Source organism: Selaginella moellendorffii, unplaced genomic scaffold (assembly GCF_000143415.4).
Source record: "Selaginella moellendorffii unplaced genomic scaffold, v1.0 SELMOscaffold_25, whole genome shotgun sequence".
Classification (NCBI taxonomy): domain Eukaryota; kingdom Viridiplantae; phylum Streptophyta; class Lycopodiopsida; order Selaginellales; family Selaginellaceae; genus Selaginella; species Selaginella moellendorffii.
In genome coordinates this window covers 1,257,768-1,275,519 of record NW_003314286.1, presented here as the reverse complement: position 1 = coordinate 1,275,519, position 17,752 = coordinate 1,257,768, and the positions used below count along the sequence as shown (strand labels likewise).

Here is a 17,752-nt window from a genome sequence, read left to right as displayed (position 1 = left end):
AAAGAAAAGCACTATTTCATGGAACGCAATGATTTCGGCATACGCACAAAACGGGCATCTCCGAGAAGCCCAGGAGCTCTTTGAAAAGATGCCAGACAAGAATATGGTATCTTGGAACGCCATGATTACGGGATATACCCAACACGGGCATATGGAGGAGGCCAGGGAAATGTTCCACCGGACGCCATACCGCGACTTAGTCTCGTGGAACGCACTTCTCTCCGGATTCGCTCAATCAGGACTTATCACCGAAGCGAGCAAGCTCTTTGATCGAATCCCCAATCCGGATGTGATCTCCTGGACGACCATGGTAACCGCATTTGCCTCACGGGGGCAACTTGACGAGGCCCGCGACGTGTTCGACCGAATGCCCGTCCGGAACCTCGTCTCCTGGAACGCGATGATCTCGGGCTACTCCCAAAACGCACGCGGCCACGAGGCACTGCAACTCTACCGTACAATGGACGTCGAGGGAGTCCGGCCTAACGAGATCACGTTCGTGGGGGTGGTGGACGCGTGCACGGCCGTAGGCTCGCTGCCTCTCAGCCGTGTGATCCACGCCCACATCGGCGACAGCAGCCTGAGCTGGGACGTTACCGTCGGTAACGCCGTGGTTACCATGTATGCCAAGTGCGGTAGCCTCCACGGCGCGGAGCTCGTCTTCTCGAGCATGGTACGGAAAGATACCATAACTTGGAACGCGATGCTGGCGGCCTACGCCCAGTTCAGCTGCCACGCCGAGGCCGTACACGTCTTCCACGCCATGCACGTGGAGGGCGTGCCCCCCGACCAGGTGACATTTACCATAATGCTGGCGGTCTCCAGCCACTCGGGCGAGTGCAAGACGGGGCTGACGTACTTCTGGTCGGCGCGGTTGGATTTCGGGCTGCCGTACAGGGCAGACCACTACCGGTGCATGGTGGATCTTTTGGGCCGGGCGGGGTATATTCGGGACGCCAAGGACCTCGTCCAGAGCATGCCGTTTGAGCCGGACGTGGTGTCGTGGACGACGGTGCTGGGGGCGTGCCAGAGTGGAGATGGGAATGCCCGGGGTAGTGGAGATCACATCCAAGAGAGAGTGATGGAATTGGATCCGGAAGAGTCGTCGCCATATGTTTTGTTATCGAATCTAAACTCTCAATCTATATAGTTTTATCATTGATTTGATTGAAATAGTATTATCCACCCATGCATGGACGCTGTCTAACTAGTTATGTCCTCACAAATGGAGTGTTGATTATCTGGAATTCACAAATCGTTAACTTAGGTATATGCACAGGAACATACTGTCGAAATTATTGACCCCCTCTCCCATGGCCTATATAGCGATTGGGAAGACTTCGGAAACAAAAGTGAACGATAGCGATTTGCAGGGAAAGAGGGGCGATTCTCTCTCTCTCTCTCTCTCTCTCTCTCTCTCTCTCTCTCTCTCTCTCTCTCTCTCTCTCTCTCCCTCCCCTCCTTCGCGATATGACTCCTCAAGAACAAGGTAAGTTCGTGAAGCTAGATGTAATTCTCGACAGGCAGTGGAGCAGAACGATGAGCATCGGATCGATATCAGGATCGCGCAAGTTCAAGGAGGAAGAATCAACACCAGCAGCAGCAGCAGGAGCTCCAAAGCCTCTCCAGACGATCGATATGTCCAAGCTGGTGATCCGGGAAGTGATCGGCCTCGGCGCGATTGGAAAGGTCCACCGGGGAACATACAACAACGAGGAAGTGGCCATCAAGCTCTTGGATTGCAGCAAGCCGGGGCTGGCCGGGGACGGGATCTCCGACTGGCGGCGCGTTTGCCTCATGCGGGAGCTGCGAATCTGGCGGAAGCTGGATCATCCAAACATCGTCAAGCTCATCGGTGCTTCGCCCGGCGTGGCGGACAAGAACGCTTTCTCCAACGTTTGCTGCCTCGTCTCCGAGTATATGTCCACCGGAAGCTTGCGCGAGTATCTCATGTCGCAGCACAAGAGGCTGAGCTACAAGCTCGTGATCCAGCTGGGAATCGACATAGCCAGGGGGCTCGAGTACCTGCACTCGCGGAAGATCATCCACAGGGATGTCAAGACCAAAAACATCCTGCTCGACTCGGCTCTCCGCGCCAAGATTGGTGACTTTGATTCGGCCAGGATCCTGATGGAGGCCGATCAGGCCATGAGCGGGGAGATTGGAACTTTCGGATACATGGCGCCCGAGGTGATGGACGGGCGGGCATACGATTGCAAGTCGGATGTTTTCAGCTTTGGGATTTGCTTGCTGGAGATCTATAGCTGCGACATGGCGTATGGATTGGTGTGCTTGAGCCTGGCAGACATCACCAAGGGGCTCGTGTATCGGAACTTGCGGCCCAAGATCCCGCGGTCGTGTCCCGGCGAGCTCGCGTACGTGATGAAGCGCTGCTGGAAGAAGAATCCGGATAAGCGGCCCCGCATGAGCGAGGTTGTGAGAATGCTCGAGGCAATCGCGAAAGGTAGGATCTTTGATTCTTCTTTGCTTCGCTTCAAATTTCTTTTTCTTATGGTTTGCTTGGAAGCCTCCAGCTTCGTTGTTCTGTTTGACAAAAATGCTATTTTTTGTCAGGTAATTCGTTGAGCAAAGTGTCTCCCCAGTGCAATCCTTTCCCGGACACCTCCAGTTCGATCTCAAAGTAAACTGCAAGATTCGTTTGGCCTTTGCCGAAGAGATATGGCCGCCACACGCCCAGAGAAGTCAAGTTCCAACTTGAGAGATGGTTGAGATTTTCTAGAGAGCAAACTTAGCAAAAATGTGATTTTCTTCACTAAAAAGGATCTCTTTCTTCTGTATTTCAATGGTTGCCGATGTATACTACCAATAGCAGCTCGTGGTATTCTTGTTGTTACGAAATGGGGGCGCTAGGGTTCCATTCCGCGACTCCAGTTTTGCGAGGCGCTGCTCTCGGCCACTGCGCCAAGCGGCTGCGCCTCTCCTCGAGGAATTTCGCCATGGCGGACGCTGCTCAGCAGGTAACTGGATTTCTTTCGCTAGATTTCTCACCTTTCCTCTTTTTTATTTTTTCTTTGTTTTTCTGTGTGACTTTCAGGCTGTTTCGAGCGATCATGCGGAAGCAAACATATGGCAGGTTGTGAGCGATCACCAGGTGTGTTTTTGTTTTCTCTTCTTAGTTTTTGGGAATTGGAAACGATTTTTTGTTTCTTCGAGTTGTCCAGCGCAAAGCTGTGAAGCTTTCTCACGCAGACGAGGCGCGGACGCTTTTAGCGAACAAGGAAATTGGATTTCTATCAACGATTTCACAGGTTCTTCTAGCCTTGCTGTTTCTTTCTTCTCTCAGTTCATGTAATTTTTTTTTGCAGAAGTACGAAGGATTTCCGGTTCCATCGACCATCGAGTTTGCTTCTGATTCTAATGGTCAACCTCTTCTTGCTGTTAGTTCTCTTTCGCCTCACACAAAGGTATTTTGGTATTGATTTCATTCGTACGAAGCAAATTCGATCGGTCCAGTAGTGACTTTGCAGAACATGGAATGCAATCCAAAATGTTCTCTCCTTGTTGCTAGAGATCCTCTCGATAAATCGGACACCTCCATCACTGTTGTTGGAGAAGCTTCATACGTAAGTTTCCTGATTTTGATTTCGCCTTCAGTACAACGAAGTTTTATGTATGTTGCAGGTATCGGGGGAAGACTGGAAAGAAGCTCGCGAAGTCTACTTGAAGAAATATCCGCACGCGTTCTGGGTAGGATATATTTCAGACGAAAACTGCGAACTGATATGCTCTTGTCATGCGAAGGTGGATTTTGGCGACTTTAAGATCGCAAAGATCAAGCCAAAGACAGTGCGTTTTGTGTCTGGTCTCAAAACTGGCCACGCCGACGTTGAAGGTATTGCCTTCATGTAAAGCATCAGAAAAATTCCAATGTAAGTTCTCTACAGACCTCAGTTCCGACAATTTCCAATCCGCCAAGGTCGATCCTATTTCTCAGTTCTCAACACCGATATCGGTAAGGAAAAGAAATTTTAAGGTAACGCCTCGCTACTTTCGTCAACTATGCAGTCACACATGAACAAAGATCATTCGGCCGACACGCAAGCTATTGTAGAGCACGTTGTTGGAGTCAAGGTAGCTGGAATTTTATTATTGTTTGCTCTCTTACGTTATATCCGATATCAGGTGGATCATGCGTTCATGCTGGACGTTGATTCGCTCGGTTTCTACGTAAAGGCGAGTTCTTTCTTGATTTTGTTTTTCATTTCTCGCTTCCCTGGCTTATTTGGTGCTAGCATTTCAGGCTGCAATTCAAGGAACACCAACAAAATTGCGCATTCCTTTCCCCAGAGCTGCACAAGACCGCAAGTAAGTCCCTAGTAGTTTTGTTTTGAGTAGAAACTTGAGCGAGCTATCTTTTGTTTTTCCTCAGGGATGTGAAGACACTCATAGTCGAAATGCTAAGCGCTGCGAGAGCTACTACTACTGTCTGAAAAAGACCTTGTTAGGGCTTTACAAGCATAGCATGGCGAGAGCTATCACCTCCACTTCGAAATGGGTAACTTGTTCCATTCGTTCGAAGCCTGCTGCCATTGACGTTCCAGGTAAGAAAAATCCAACGCCTGGAATGGCCTGGAGGCGCTCACGAACTAGATTCTTCCATGCAATGCCACCAATCAGTCTCTATGGCTCGAAACTCTCAAAGTCAGCTGGAAGAATAGCTGAAAAACCGGCCGTTCTTCCATCGACAGCAGCAGCAGCTTGGAGTGAGGAAGAGCTGAGAATAGTGGAACAGGATCTAGAAGGAGATGGTCTTCCAGGCAGATGGTCTCAAGAGGTGCCAGACGAGGACGTGAAGGTTCTCACAAAGTTTCGGAGCCGCCACAACTTGGTCCAAGTGCTCGAGATCTCCCGGCGTGCGGACTCCACACTAGCGGGGTCGCGAGTGTTGCTCCTGGACAGGCCGGGCAACATCCACAGCGTCCACTTCTTCTTCAAGGTCCTCACAGGCTCGTACTACGACTCGTTCGCGATGCTGCCGCCTCTAATTCCGCCGGGGCCGATCGCCATCCTGGGTCTCGGCGCTGGAACCGCCGCGAGGATCATCCATCACTTCTGGCCGCGGCTGGAGATCCACGGATGGGAGATGGACGCTTCCGTGGTCGGAGTTGGAAGGCGCTACTTTGGAATGCTGGACTTGGAGAATGGAAAGCCGAGCAACTTAGCAGGCATGGACGAGGACGAGGAAGACAATGACTCGAGTTACTCCAGTGGAGAAGAACTTGGGAAGCTCGTAGTTCATATCGGCGACGCTCTGGCTCGCGACGCGGTCGTGCAAGGTGGCTTTGCGGGGATCATCGTCGACCTCTTCTCGCAAGGCAGAGTTATATCGCCGCTCCAGCGAGCTCGGACATGGCGGGAGCTCGGCGAGAGGCTCAAGCCGGGAGGCAGGATAATGGTGAACTGCGGAGGATCGTGCGTGGAGGCCGAGGATCGCAGGGACGGGGATGCGACCATGAGAGAGACGGTGGCGGCGTTGATGGAGGCGTTTCCTGGCGGGGGAGTGAGCACCCGGACGTTCTTACCGCACGATAACTGCGTCGCCATGACTGGAGCTTTCCCAGATCTCGCGGCGTGGAGGCGAGAGCTGCCGAAGTGCTTGTGGCCTGGAGTTTCCGAGTGGAGGCCAACGAGCTAGCTAGAAAAAATGGTTTTTTTTCTCTAGAAACCAAGATCTCGTTATCAACTTTTCCTTTGGCGTTTGAGCTACCTAGTAGGGTTTTTTCTTGGCCTTTCGTATGGCTTGGCGGAGCGGCGATGAGCGGAAGAAGATGGTGAAGAGAATGTAAGCGTTCCTTCTCTGGATTGTTTTTTATGGGCTTTTCTTCCTTGAGACACGATCGTTCATGGCCCGCAGGATGGGCACGCTGCACAAGCAATTCCACGCGCCAGGCGGCATAAACGAGCTCTTCCAGATCGCGTCCCGCCTCGAGGACGCGGTGTACAAGACCGCCACGGATGAGGCAAGTTTTTACCTCTGATCCATCAAAAAATTCCCCCCTTTTTTTTCAGCAAGACTATCATAGGAAGATAACCGCGGAGCTGGTCGCGAAGAACACGACCAGCGATCGCGCTCAGGTGGCGCCTGGGAGCTCGTCACTCGTGGCTCAGCAGGCTCAACATCAAAACCAAACCATGCAGCAGCAGCAGCAGTTGTTACAAATGAGACAAGCCCAAGCTCAAGTTGCTCAAAGTTCTAGTAACAGCACCATGCAAGCGCAGCAAGTGAGCGTCACGCAAAACCCAGCCGCCATGAGGATGATGCAAGCTCGTCAACAGCAACAACAGCAGCTCTACCGGATGAATCCACAGCAGGGCCTGCAACAGGCCGCGAGCCTTTTGCAGCAGCAGCAGCATCTAACTGGACTCTCCAACCAGCATCAAGCAGCGTCCATGCTGCCGCCGGGTGCTCAATCTTTCCAGCAGCAGCAGCTACAAATGCTTCAACACCAGCAGCAAAGTCTGCCTCTCGGGATGAAAATAAAAGCCGAAACTCCCTCAGGTACGCTCTCTCTTTCTTTATATGACCGCGAGCGAGTTTACTTTGTTTCCTTCACAGCTTCGCTTGATCCAACCATCGACGAGCAAGAGGCGGCATGGAACAAGGTAACCGGTTTTTTATAAACAATCCATGTATGTTTATCTCTTCTATTTCAGCTTCAAATCTTGAAGGACAAGCATTTGCCACACTTCCAACAAGTGTGGGATAAGCTTTGTGTACGGAAACGGGTAAGCTTTTCCTTCCTGTTCTTTTCCAGCTGCTGATACTAACCTCTTTCATGCAGTCACTACCCGCAGATCAGCTACCAAAGCTAGATTATTACATGAACTACATACTCAAGTTCATTAGAGTCTTATCTCTGTCGAGAGACAACCCTCCAAAGAAGTTTGGACTAGAAATGGTGGACAACTGCGAGAAGCAAATTCTCCATACACTGAAAAAAAATCTCCCGCAGCAGCAGCAGCAGCAGCAGCCGCCTGCTACAAATCCGGGGCAAAATGCTGGACCACATGCCATGCACACGTCGAATCAGCAGCAGCAAGCGTCCCAACTCTTCCAGCAGCAGCAGCAACAGCAGCTGAAAATGCTGGAGGATTCAAAGATGGGCATTCGGGGAATGGTGGATGCGAAGCGGCACAGAGCTCGATCAGCTCAGCCGGTTCCATCTCCTCAGACCTTTCAAGCGTCGTCTCCTCACAACGTCAAAGTTGGCTCGCCGGTGACACCACCGCTTATGACTCTTCCACCGATCGAGGAGGACGACTCCGACAGCAAAGCTGCGATCCAGTCGACCGCACCTCCACTCGTACTCTCGCCGGGCATCTCAGCGTCACCTTTCTTGGACTTGTCTGCAAGTCCTGCGCAAGCTGCTGATCCGGCTGGTCCCGATCCTTTGGAGAGGCTTCTCAAGATCGTAAGTCTACTCTTTTCCTTCATTGGTTTCTATCAGCCTACACCGCAGGTGAGAACGATGTCTCCGAAAGCTCTCAGCGCGGGCGCGAGGGAAATGGCATCGATCGTGTATCTGTCCGACAGGCTCGCCGCCACGGGACCGGGTCCTGGATGTACAGCTGCTGTTGGAGAGGATTTGGCAGCCATGACAAACAGCCGGGAACGAGCTAGAGCCTTGGCATCAACTCGAGGGAAGCCAAACTCTAAGCGTCCGCTTGATTCCCTTGCGCTGACAGTAATCTCCCCGGATGGAAGTGTTTCCAACAGCCTCGACGGTGGTGGTGAGGCCGATCTCGAGTCGCCCGAGGTCATATCCGGCTGGAAGCGTCAAAAGCTCGAGGTACAGATGCTCATGTGTCGTTTTCTTCTTTCTACTCGTTTCTGTGCTCCTAGATAAGTTACGTCCTGGAGCAAGAGATCCGCGACACGAATGACCATCTCATCGACACCGTGGTGGATATCAGTGAAGACGGGAGCGAGGAAGCAGCATCCCAAGGCAAGAAAGGACTTGTTCTCACCTTCACTTACATTCCAGACATGGTAGAAACGATCTTTGGCTTCCACCAAGTTTCTTTCTGTCGTGTGCCTGACTGACTATCTCGTAATGGCAGGCCGTTTTGCCACCGCTGCGGGTGTTCGTCCCCCCGACGTATCCAGAAGCTCCGCTGTTTATGTCGGACCATCTCGATCCAAACTCCAAGTAAGTTTTTGTCTCCATCCTCCTCGTACTTATCCCGGTTGTGTTTGATAGCCACTCGCTCTCAGCGGTGGCTAGAGAGGCGCTCACCAGGGCATTGGATTATAGTCGGCCTGTCACCGTCCGAGCCATGGCTAGAGCGTGGGACGAATGCGCTCGAAAGGCCGTCTCGGCAGTTTCTGGCGAGAGCAACCGTGATTCCATCTTGAGCAGCACTGGGACTTGGATAGACTGCGCGGCAACCTGATAGGCTTGAGCATGCAAAACTTTGCGAGGCACTGGCAACGCAAAGTTACACAATCGCCTTCTCCAAAGGTCCACCACCTCGTCCATGGTTGCTTCACGGTCTCGACCTCTACTCGCAAGTTCCAGCAAGCTTGGACATGGCAGAGAAGCCAAGATCTCCGCAATGGTGGCATGGAAGGGAGAAGCATTAATGACGAACATTCTTCCACCAATTCCATCGCCACCATGTCTGGACCTGAAGTATTTTAAGTCTCTGGTTTTTTTAAAGTCCCTGGAATTACATCAGGTAAGTTTTTTGTCGAAGATAGCTGCCAGGGCTTTATAGATCCTGGAGAGTTATTTCCTTCCCCTCCTATCTTAGAAGTTTACATCACTTCTATTCAATGACCATAGAAGTTGCCTCTGCGCAAAAAAGTGGCTCGCGATTTATAGATCCTGGAAAGTCACCTCTGCGCAAGAGTAATTCTCACACTGGTAGCAAAGTTCTCGCTTCCTCATTGTCAAACGAGTTATAATTCCTGGACCCTCAGTCACTATAGGCAGCACCTAACAGTCTTCGTTCTCCCACATTGCTATCTCTTACACCGCGACTGCGCTGCCAGGACAGTGGTCATCACCACCTCCTCCACTTTTTTTTTTCCGTGCTTTTCTTTTGCTCTCGATCGACACAAAAAAGCACTGCAGCACCGCACAGCTCGCCCGTGACAACGCACCTGTCGGCATTTGAAAGTGAGAGGCACGAGAAAGTAAAACAATCCGACAAACACAACAGTACCTCTTGTGCTGCTGCTGTAATCGCCTGTTTGATCTGCTAACTTCTGTGGAAACGAAGGCCGTCCCTGCAAAACCAAAACAGCGAGCCAACCAAACGAGCAAGGCAGGCCTGCGGGATTTACGAGAAAAAGTATCACTGTTGCTACACATGCCATTGCCAATGCCAAGCACACAACAAAGCTCCAAGAATCATAATAACGGGAAAATAGAAAAACAGAAGCAGGAAACCACACTCCAAGATCAAGCCAGACTGAAAAGCCTTGCAAGCTACTGGAGAGATTTTTGTCAAGGTCCTGCAACACTACCTGTTGAGGTAATGGTTTCTCTTTTTTTCACCTCCACACCAGGCTGCTGCTTCTGCCGCAGCGAAGAATCCTGCCCAGCCAGCCACGGTGCTCCGGCAGAATCTGAAATGTATTTGTACATTATATGTACACACACACACACAAACATGTTATAGAGATAAAATAAGCCCAACCGACCTGGAACTCTCTACAGGAAAACCCGTGAGCGCCAAGGCCTTTCCGTCGGGTACTCTTTCCAGCATGCCCGTTTTGGCAGCTCGAATTGATACGCACTCGTCCCCATCCTACAACCAGGCCACAAGATGTAAAGTTAAAGACGGCAGACGAGTTGGAAAGAAAAGAGAGGAGCAAAGACAGAGACTCGCCTTAGTGCTCGCTAGTTCGTAAGCTGGTGAACGCAGCTCGTCTCCAGCAATGGCCTCACGAAAGTCCTCCTCCACCACACCTCGAAAGCTCTGTTGAGGTTCGGACAGTCACCAGCGCTCCTCGAGAAACAGTCGAACCAGCCGAGGAGGATGAACTGCTGCTGCTTGAGCGGGAGCGTAAGGATCGTTTGGCTTATCCCCTCCTCTACGGACTTCTTGTCCAGGCTCTTGCAACACCTTTGCAGCCATCCAAAGTCATCCACCAGCGGCTGGAACCACGTCTGGAGCAGCAAAAACCTCACGTCCTGTGGCACCAAAACTTGGCCTTTGCCGATGGCCATGCACAACCGAGCAGTGATCCGGCTCACATCGTATCTGTAGACGCTTGGAATCCGAGAGTATAAGCTGGCGAGCTCCGCTTGAGAAGCCCAGATCTTGACAAAAGTATCTGCTATCTCCCGATCGATCAAGATATCCACCATCCAGTTGAGATTATCAGCCTGACGAGATATCTGTGCGCCGAGTGTTCCTTCCTTTTCATAGCCGGCCGCATTGGAGCTCTCGATCACCTGTGTGAAGAGCCGACTTAGAGCCTCGAGGCAACTCTCGCAAGCCCGATATATGCAACCCCGGCAAGAGTCCCACGAGTCCTTGGCTACGGAAGGATTCTCGCGAAGCATCCTGGAGACGAGAGTCTTTGTCTCACGCCGGGCCTTCTCGTCGGTTCCCTGAATCACTGACTGCAAGAGCCTGGCAACGATGCTTTCCGTCTCCACCATTTCTATGCTGCTCAGCCTCTTGAGTACCTCCATTGACGCGACGCTGTCCAGTTGGAGCTGAGAGACGAGCGATGTAACTCTCTCTTCCTCGTCCTCTGGCCACGGCATGGCTTCCAGGTACTCGAGGCACGAAACCACGCCAGCTTCGAAGAGAATTGCCGCAGACACCTGAGAGAAAGACACCAGTTAAGAACAGAGAAAAAAAAAACGGAAGAAAATTTTCACCTTTAGAATCCCAAGAACTCGGGTGACACTCTCCTTGATCAAGCTCCGCCTCAAATCCCGGCAGTACATGAGCCGGATGGTCTGGAGATACAAGTCCACGTCCTCGCAGTCGGAGATCTCCACGGCATTGAGCGGCATCCTGTGCTGCTTGGACCACCAATCCGAGAACTTTGCCGCGAAGAAGCGGCTCTGGGCAGTGAGGATGTGCCTGTGGACATTGATCGAGACGCTGAAACCATCCCTGCCCGTGATGGTGAGCTTGACATCGCTCGAGGATGGATCGTTGAACTGGTTGCCAGGGCTCCGGAGGAGGAGAATCGCGTCCACTTTCTCCTGGACGGACGGCGGCCTGGGCAAGGAGAGCATCACGGACTGCTTGGAACTGTGGATGTCTTGCTCGAGCGCCATCATCTCCATGAGTGTTGGCGACGCTCTCGCCTTGTCCACGGGCGGAGAGGCGGGCATGAGCATCTTCCCGCTGGAGGACTTGCCAAGAGCCGGGGAAGAAGAAGCCGTCACGGGGACGATGGCAGTCTCGGAGATGGGCGACACTCTTCCTGGCGAGAGACGAAGCCGGAAGGGCGAGCCCTTGCTGGTGCGCTCCACCACGATTCCCGTGCCTTGCTTAATGAGCGCCTCCAGCTCCTTGGGCCTGAGCACGAATTCCTTGGAGTTCTTGGCCGAGCCCGCATTGCCGCCGGTGGTGGCATTCTCCTCGTCGTGCCGCGCCGCCGCTACGGATGAGCCCCCCCGGCGCCACTCCTCCTCTCCGCTCGCGCGCACCATCGCCGCTGCCGGCCGCCGGACAATGCAGCACCACATTCCCTCCGTATCCACCGTCTCCGCGCGGCGCTTGGCGGACGACAATTTCGAGCCGCGCTTGGGCGGATGCCGCGGCGACGGCGCTACCTCCATGCCGGGATTTCTTCGCAGCGCCTCAAAACCCTACCTAGGAGCGCATGGAAGGCACCGACGAAGATCGATCAAACCCTGAGAGCAGGAATATCTACTTTCTCTCTCGGACAAGAAGCTTGGCCAAACCCTAGCTATGGCGTCGCGTAGCTATTGGATATATAAAGAGGGAGCGAGGTCGCATTTACACTGCAAGGCCGGCAGCGAAACCACACGGGGACGATGAAAGATTTTAATTACCAACTATAATTTGTCAGAAACAATCGAATATTCTTAATCGACTAGCATATTCTTGATTCAACTAGGGGAGCAAGAATTTGACGGGAACAAGATAATAAGCAGTTCACTTCTGGCGGACTGAGGAGATAAGGCGTAACCTACCTCACACATTCCAAGATTTTTCATTGATCCTTCATCTTGGTTTTCTTTTTGATCACTCCATTTTATTAAGGTAGTAGGCCACTCTTTGCAGCTGCTGGCTGAGTACATGGAAGACATCCTCCATTTGGTGTTTGATGCAACATATATGTACATTACTCTGTGTCCCTTAGGGACTAATACAAAAATGAATCACCCATAATGCTGTTGGTGTTTGAGTACATTGTGTACATAGCCATTGACTCGTTGGCACCTCAAAATAGCCAATGTGCTCCACATATAGTGACGAGTCCCAGGGGTTCACTATTGCTGGTAAATGTTATATTTTGGCATGGCAATTGTCCTCCTTTACAACCAGTGTTGTAGTGCGTGAGCTATCTAAGTGGAGAAGTCATCAGTGGGATCAACAATTATTGATCCAAGTTGAGTTGTTTAGGTTTGGAATTCCTTCCACCATCCATCTTGCCGCTTGTGGGAGAGGGCAACTGCTTGGTAAACAAGTTTTTCCCTAAGGCGATGGTGGTAGGACTTAGTGTAAGTAATGGTTTGCCTCTATGCCACTTAATCCTACTCTCTAGGATGAGAATTGTGTATGGGAAAAAACTTGCAACTCTTGATGGATGAATTGGAATTTGATATCCTCCAGCATATCCTAGATATATCTTAGTAGACCTAGTGATGTGCTAGCAAGTCAACAATACACATGAGGATAAGCATTGCCAACTCAACACGAGATTGCCAACTCAATGCAGGATTGGGAGTGGATAAAGCAAGCATGCTGGCCACCTACTACAAGCAATGAGGAAGCTCCAGAAGGCAATAAGTTTCACAGTCATACTTATGTAGCCCCATCCAAAATACCATGAACCAAGTGACTTGTCCGGAAGAGTGAAGTGTGAGACACAAATCCCTAGACCCCAAACTGGAGCCAAAAGTGTGTTATAGGCAATAGTCAAAATGAATAAACATAACATGTTTAGACCAAAAGCTTCAATTTATAAAATCGAAAGTGAAAGTGGAATTCCCAATGAAGTGCTTAAGGAATGAGCACAAAGAATGAGTTTCTAGAAAGGGACAAATGAAAGACTAACACATGGCAAGTGTCATAAATGGAATCCAAGAAGGAGTCCAAAATGGAGTCCAAGAAAGAGTCCGAGATGGAGTTTAAGATGGAGACAAAGATGGAGTCCAAGAACAAGTTTGAAATAAAGATTGAGATGGAGTTTGAAATACAATCTAAAATAGAGTTTAAGATGAAGTTTGAGATAGATTTGAGATGGATCCTAGATGGAGTTTAGATAGAGACTAAGACCGGGTCCGAGATGGAGACCGAGACTGGGTTTGAAATGGAGTCTGAGACTAAGATTGAGATTGAGATTAAGACCAAGACTGAGATCGAGACTAAGTCTAAGATTGAGTCTAAATACTAATACAAGTTATGGGGTGAAAGCCCAAAACAATCATCCTTAGAGGGAGGGAATTCCAAAAGTAGAACTCTAGTGGAATTAATTTGGCCAGGAAAGGCCAAAAAAAGGTTACACCCATGTGGTGGGTGACATTGAAGAATTCAAGGTTAGAGTGAACTCAGTGTGTGGGATTACAAGGTGAGCATACCTATATTGAGGAACCACTCCATAAGCTATTGAGTAGGTTCATCTTTGAGAATACTTACTAAAGCATGGTAGAAAATGCAAAGTTATCTTTTTAATTTAGAGAAGAATAACCAAAGGGAACGTGTAAGGATGAAAGCAAGTGGTAAAAAGATAGAACCAAACCATAAAAATTGAAAAGCATAGCTAAGATTAGTTATATAAATTAGGAGTGGAGAATCAAATCGGTGCTCGAAGGTGTTGTTACGGCCAACTGTGTGCCATAGTAAGTCTAAAATATAGACTTGCCCATGTTAAATCATATGGCAATTAAGAAGCTTGTGAAAGAAGAAACTTTAGCAAGTTAAGGGAGAAAGTCTCTATAATGTTCCCAGGAACAATTTTGGGTATGTTAGTATCTAGAAAGCCGAATACAAATGGTTTATAAAAATGCACAAAATTAAAGTAGTGTAGCAAAAGTGTGGTCTTGAAACTTGCCATAAAGCAAAGCTATCAAAGTTGGGGAAATGGTTCCCAAGTATTCAAAAGGATGATTTTGAATAAAAGTTAATGTTTAAGGACTTTCATGCTTATGCAAAAAACTATGTTATATTGGTTAGAAGACTTGCTAAGTGGGATTAACAAGTCAAAAGAATAAAAACCATATTTGAAGGTGTTGACTTCAAAAGGGGTGGCTTATGGGGCCAACATGGAGGAGTCCATGTATGATCATAGGCTGATTAACAAGCTTGTCAAGTGAGAGGATTTGAAAACATAAAGGAACTAAATTCCTAACCTATGATCCATAGCGTGCTTTATGTATAAGTTAGTGCACTGGTGTGGGGAGTCATGCTAAGCATCTTGGGTGATGCTATTCGTAGATGCATATGTGGAGGTTGGGTTCACAAACCTATAGTGTTTAGGTCCTAAACTCACTAAAGCATAGTGATGGTTTAGAATATGAGGACACTCATTTTTTGGTGATCATAGACTCTTAGTAAGGAGGCTGGTTTGGGCACATTGCCAAGATGGGGATGCCCTAGAGTTGTGATATGCAATTAAATTGCTTAGTGTGAAAGTTTGGTATATTTAACTTGAACATTTTGATGCAAGTGGCACCAAAGACGTGGTGAATGGGATAGAGACATCAATCTCAGTTGTTATGGACCCTTGGCTGGAAGGGTTGGCTTGGGCACACCACCAAGTGTGAGGGATGCCCCCAAGGTCATGGTCAATAACTTAAGGGCTTGGCAAACTTAGTATCTATTGGTAATGTTACATTTATCACTAAGTGATATTATAGCTAAACAAGGACAAAATTCATGTGAGGTTAAGGAATAAAGTCCTATTTCAAAGCGTTGATTTGAACTATTGGTAATTGTGTGATTTAGTCAAGATGACCAAATAGGAAAGACACCTAAGGGAACCCACTATCCCTACTATACATTTAGAACCCCTTATAATCCCCCCCCCCCCACCCCCCCCCATCCTTGAGGAACACATGCTTTGAGTTTTCACCCCAAGCCTCCTTTAGTACCAAGAGTTAGTCTCTGGAACAAGCTTAAAACTTACTAAATATGGAATGTTTCTAGATTGTGAATTTAGACACGAAATGAACACTATTGTGTTTAAGACAATCTCTACATTCTATAGATATGCCAAATGAGCGAATCTAGACACTTTCTATAAATAGCATTTGGGACCGAATTAAGACTAATATAAAGGGCATGATAGCGAGAGTGTTTGGCAGACACAGTAAGCTATCATTTAGTGAATATTGAGGGACCAAGTTCAATATCACAGGGGTTCCCAATACTAGCAAGTGCAAGTCAACAAATGAGTTTCTCTAACCAAGTCAAGTATACTTGACTAATAGCACTTAGGAATTCTGTCCTTATGCTCATCTAGTCAAGTGCATACGTGAAAACTAGTTTCTCAACTAGCTTAGATAGAGACTGATAAAGGATCCAGCAATACTGACCTTTTGCCGTTGTAGCAGTAAGGAAAGAATATCCAAAAGGACTAGTTGACAAGTAACTTTCGATACCTAAATTCACATTTGCGACATTCTCCCCCCCTTAGAGAAGATTAATATCCTCGTCCATGCATACTCGAGTCTAGACCACCAGCAAGGAAACAACTCTAGAAAAAGTTCATGGTGATCACATTATGTGAGAAATGCACCAACTTAAATGAGTTAGGGTAACCTCTTTATGTAATGCAAATGTGCTACCAGCTCAGACACCTTCCAACTGTTATCAACAAGGAAATGACCAACAGAGTTAGCCACCTTTGCTACTCTAAATGTCACCCAGCTTACAAAAGTGTGATACGCCCCTGCCTGTAGGGACATAGAGAGAGAAGCTAAAGGCCCCAACCCTCATGAGAAAAGAAACCAAACTCGTTAGTAATGTTTAGATAAACTATTGTAAACAGAAAGTTAGAGTTGTTTACACAGTCATGCCCTTTGAATGGAATAAGGAACATCGACAGAGAAGCAGGTGATATGACCAGTCTACAGTAGCTACCCCATAACTAGAGATTTCACCATGCATACGAAGTGCTGAAGCCAGTTTGCCTATACTAACCCAAACTCAAAGATCAATAGATGGACAATATCAAAGTCATAAACAATAATATCTTAGAGACTTAATTATCAGTGATTAAATCGTATACTAAAATATAAAAGTATTTTAAGTAAGTTATCATTCGATAAACCAGAATTATAGTATATAGGATCCACCAATATTATCATAATTGGAAAACATAGGATTCATTGTCCAACAAAATTTATTAGCAAGTGTATCATTGAGAAAACTCAATAATAAAGCTTAACTACCTACTAAAGATTGTAGATAGGATGCTAAACAACTTATGAAAGATAACTCAAAGTATATAAAGTATCATTAACTAGCAAGCACAATATTTGCGAATGTATCATCTGAAGGAAATAACATTTGAATGTATCAAATGTAACTAGAGTAACAATCAACAAAATAGAATGAATGCAGTAAGATCAACAAACACTCGTGCATGCTAATTATTACACTACCTAATTTCAATATATCCTAGTCAACAACACCAAGGAACCAGAATTGCTTAAGCAAATGTCAGCAACATATAGATGTCTCAAACTCAATAAATCAATCCAAAGCAAACCACAAAAAACATGTGGTATTGTAAAAAGTCATAAGCTATAAAAAAGAATAACTAACTATCATGAAAGATCATCAATCATCCTATTAATGAAGAGATGCATAATCATCATCGAAGAAAGAATCTACCATCCCGAAGAATAGCAAATCATTCTATATCAACAATAATCGAGCAAACCTTTGATAAGGATAATCAACTATCTCAAGATGATAGTCAATCATCACCAGTGATTACTAGATGCAAAAGTTAAATTCAACATTAAAACTAATAAGCCAAAATGCCTTTCCCAACAACTCCTAATAAATGAAACAGTGAGCAAAAAAACTTAAAGAACCAAAAGTTTAAAGAAGTTTATAGCCAACCTTGCCTAATAATGATTACGAGTTTTGCATGAACTAACTTCAATACTAAAGAAGAAATCATGGTACAACCCATAATATCCTCCTTAACATATCTATAAGCCAAACTTCATAATGTTAAAGCTAATGAAGAGCATATCTACATCAATTTAAAAGCCAAACACAATGGAGTTATGCTTAACAAGTGATCATCAAACGATCCTCTATAAATCCATCTTTTATAGCAAGACATAACTCACTTCACAACAAGCACAAGAAGAATCATTAATGATAGATATATTCCTAACTTTAATCCAAAAAGGACTCAAATATTCCAATATCAAACATTAACTCTTTCTCTCGTATAATTAGCATCGTCCATAACTAAATCACTTTTCAAGGAAAAGCTCAAAGCTCAACCCCTACTAAACAATCTCATCTAAAACATAACTAACTCAAACTTGCCACTTAATTTGTTCGAACATCAATATAGTTGCTTAACTAGCAAATGCATGAA

The 17,752-nt window shown here is 47.5% G+C and overlaps 5 protein-coding genes across 7 annotated transcripts in view; 4 read left to right on the top strand and 1 right to left on the bottom strand.

Moving 5' to 3' along the window:
• LOC112347962 (pentatricopeptide repeat-containing protein At4g02750-like) overlaps window positions 1–1,378 on the top strand; it is a 2,742-nt gene extending 1,364 nt beyond the window's left edge. The window contains exon 2 of the mRNA XM_024679761.1: window positions 5–1,378. Within this exon, the coding sequence (XP_024535529.1) occupies window positions 5–1,150 (1,146 nt within the window). The 3' untranslated portion in view covers window positions 1,151–1,378. The remainder of the gene's footprint in view (window positions 1–4) is intronic.
• A 19-nt stretch (window positions 1,379–1,397) lies between these two features.
• On the top strand, window positions 1,398–2,798 carry LOC9637387 (serine/threonine-protein kinase STY8). Its single transcript, XM_002974774.2, has 2 exons — window positions 1,398–2,464; window positions 2,575–2,798. The coding sequence occupies exons 1-2, from the start codon at window positions 1,471–1,473 to the stop codon at window positions 2,643–2,645; spliced, it is 1,065 nt and encodes a 354-aa protein (XP_002974820.2). The 5' UTR covers window positions 1,398–1,470; the 3' UTR covers window positions 2,646–2,798.
• Window positions 2,799–2,804: 6 nt separating this feature from the next.
• Window positions 2,805–5,710, top strand: LOC9637386 (glutamyl-tRNA reductase-binding protein, chloroplastic). 2 transcript variants are annotated; one of them, XM_024679436.1, is made up of 12 exons: window positions 2,805–2,978; window positions 3,056–3,112; window positions 3,183–3,269; window positions 3,327–3,425; window positions 3,489–3,584; window positions 3,643–3,708; window positions 3,763–3,853; window positions 3,906–3,973; window positions 4,027–4,092; window positions 4,144–4,194; window positions 4,262–4,326; window positions 4,391–4,539. In XM_024679436.1, the coding sequence occupies exons 1-12, from the start codon at window positions 2,814–2,816 to the stop codon at window positions 4,449–4,451; spliced, it is 972 nt and encodes a 323-aa protein (XP_024535204.1). In that variant the 5' UTR covers window positions 2,805–2,813; the 3' UTR covers window positions 4,452–4,539. The 2 variants fall into 2 exon arrangements, with proteins under 2 accessions (XP_024535204.1, XP_024535203.1); XM_024679435.1 differs by lacking the exons at window positions 2,805–2,978; window positions 3,056–3,112; window positions 3,183–3,269 and having other exon boundaries at window positions 3,336–3,425; window positions 4,391–5,710.
• A 16-nt stretch (window positions 5,711–5,726) lies between these two features.
• On the top strand, window positions 5,727–8,663 carry LOC112347876 (mediator of RNA polymerase II transcription subunit 15a-like). The gene is made up of 10 exons (XM_024679433.1): window positions 5,727–5,803; window positions 5,876–5,981; window positions 6,031–6,520; window positions 6,578–6,624; window positions 6,676–6,747; window positions 6,804–7,433; window positions 7,482–7,811; window positions 7,865–8,011; window positions 8,083–8,171; window positions 8,223–8,663. The coding sequence occupies exons 1-10, from the start codon at window positions 5,757–5,759 to the stop codon at window positions 8,413–8,415; spliced, it is 2,151 nt and encodes a 716-aa protein (XP_024535201.1). The 5' UTR covers window positions 5,727–5,756; the 3' UTR covers window positions 8,416–8,663.
• A 154-nt stretch (window positions 8,664–8,817) lies between these two features.
• On the bottom strand, window positions 8,818–11,921 carry LOC9637385 (BTB/POZ domain-containing protein At1g63850). 2 transcript variants are annotated; one of them, XM_024679434.1, is made up of 5 exons: window positions 10,863–11,921; window positions 9,859–10,805; window positions 9,671–9,777; window positions 9,190–9,595; window positions 8,818–9,127 (listed from the first exon to the last, which is right to left on the bottom strand). In XM_024679434.1, the coding sequence occupies exons 1-2, from the start codon at window positions 11,775–11,777 to the stop codon at window positions 9,870–9,872; spliced, it is 1,851 nt and encodes a 616-aa protein (XP_024535202.1). In that variant the 5' UTR covers window positions 11,778–11,921; the 3' UTR covers window positions 8,818–9,127; window positions 9,190–9,595; window positions 9,671–9,777; window positions 9,859–9,869. The 2 variants fall into 2 exon arrangements, with proteins under 2 accessions (XP_024535202.1, XP_002974611.2); XM_002974565.2 differs by having other exon boundaries at window positions 9,055–9,127; window positions 9,190–9,777.
• Between the last annotated feature and the right edge of the window lie 5,831 nt (window positions 11,922–17,752).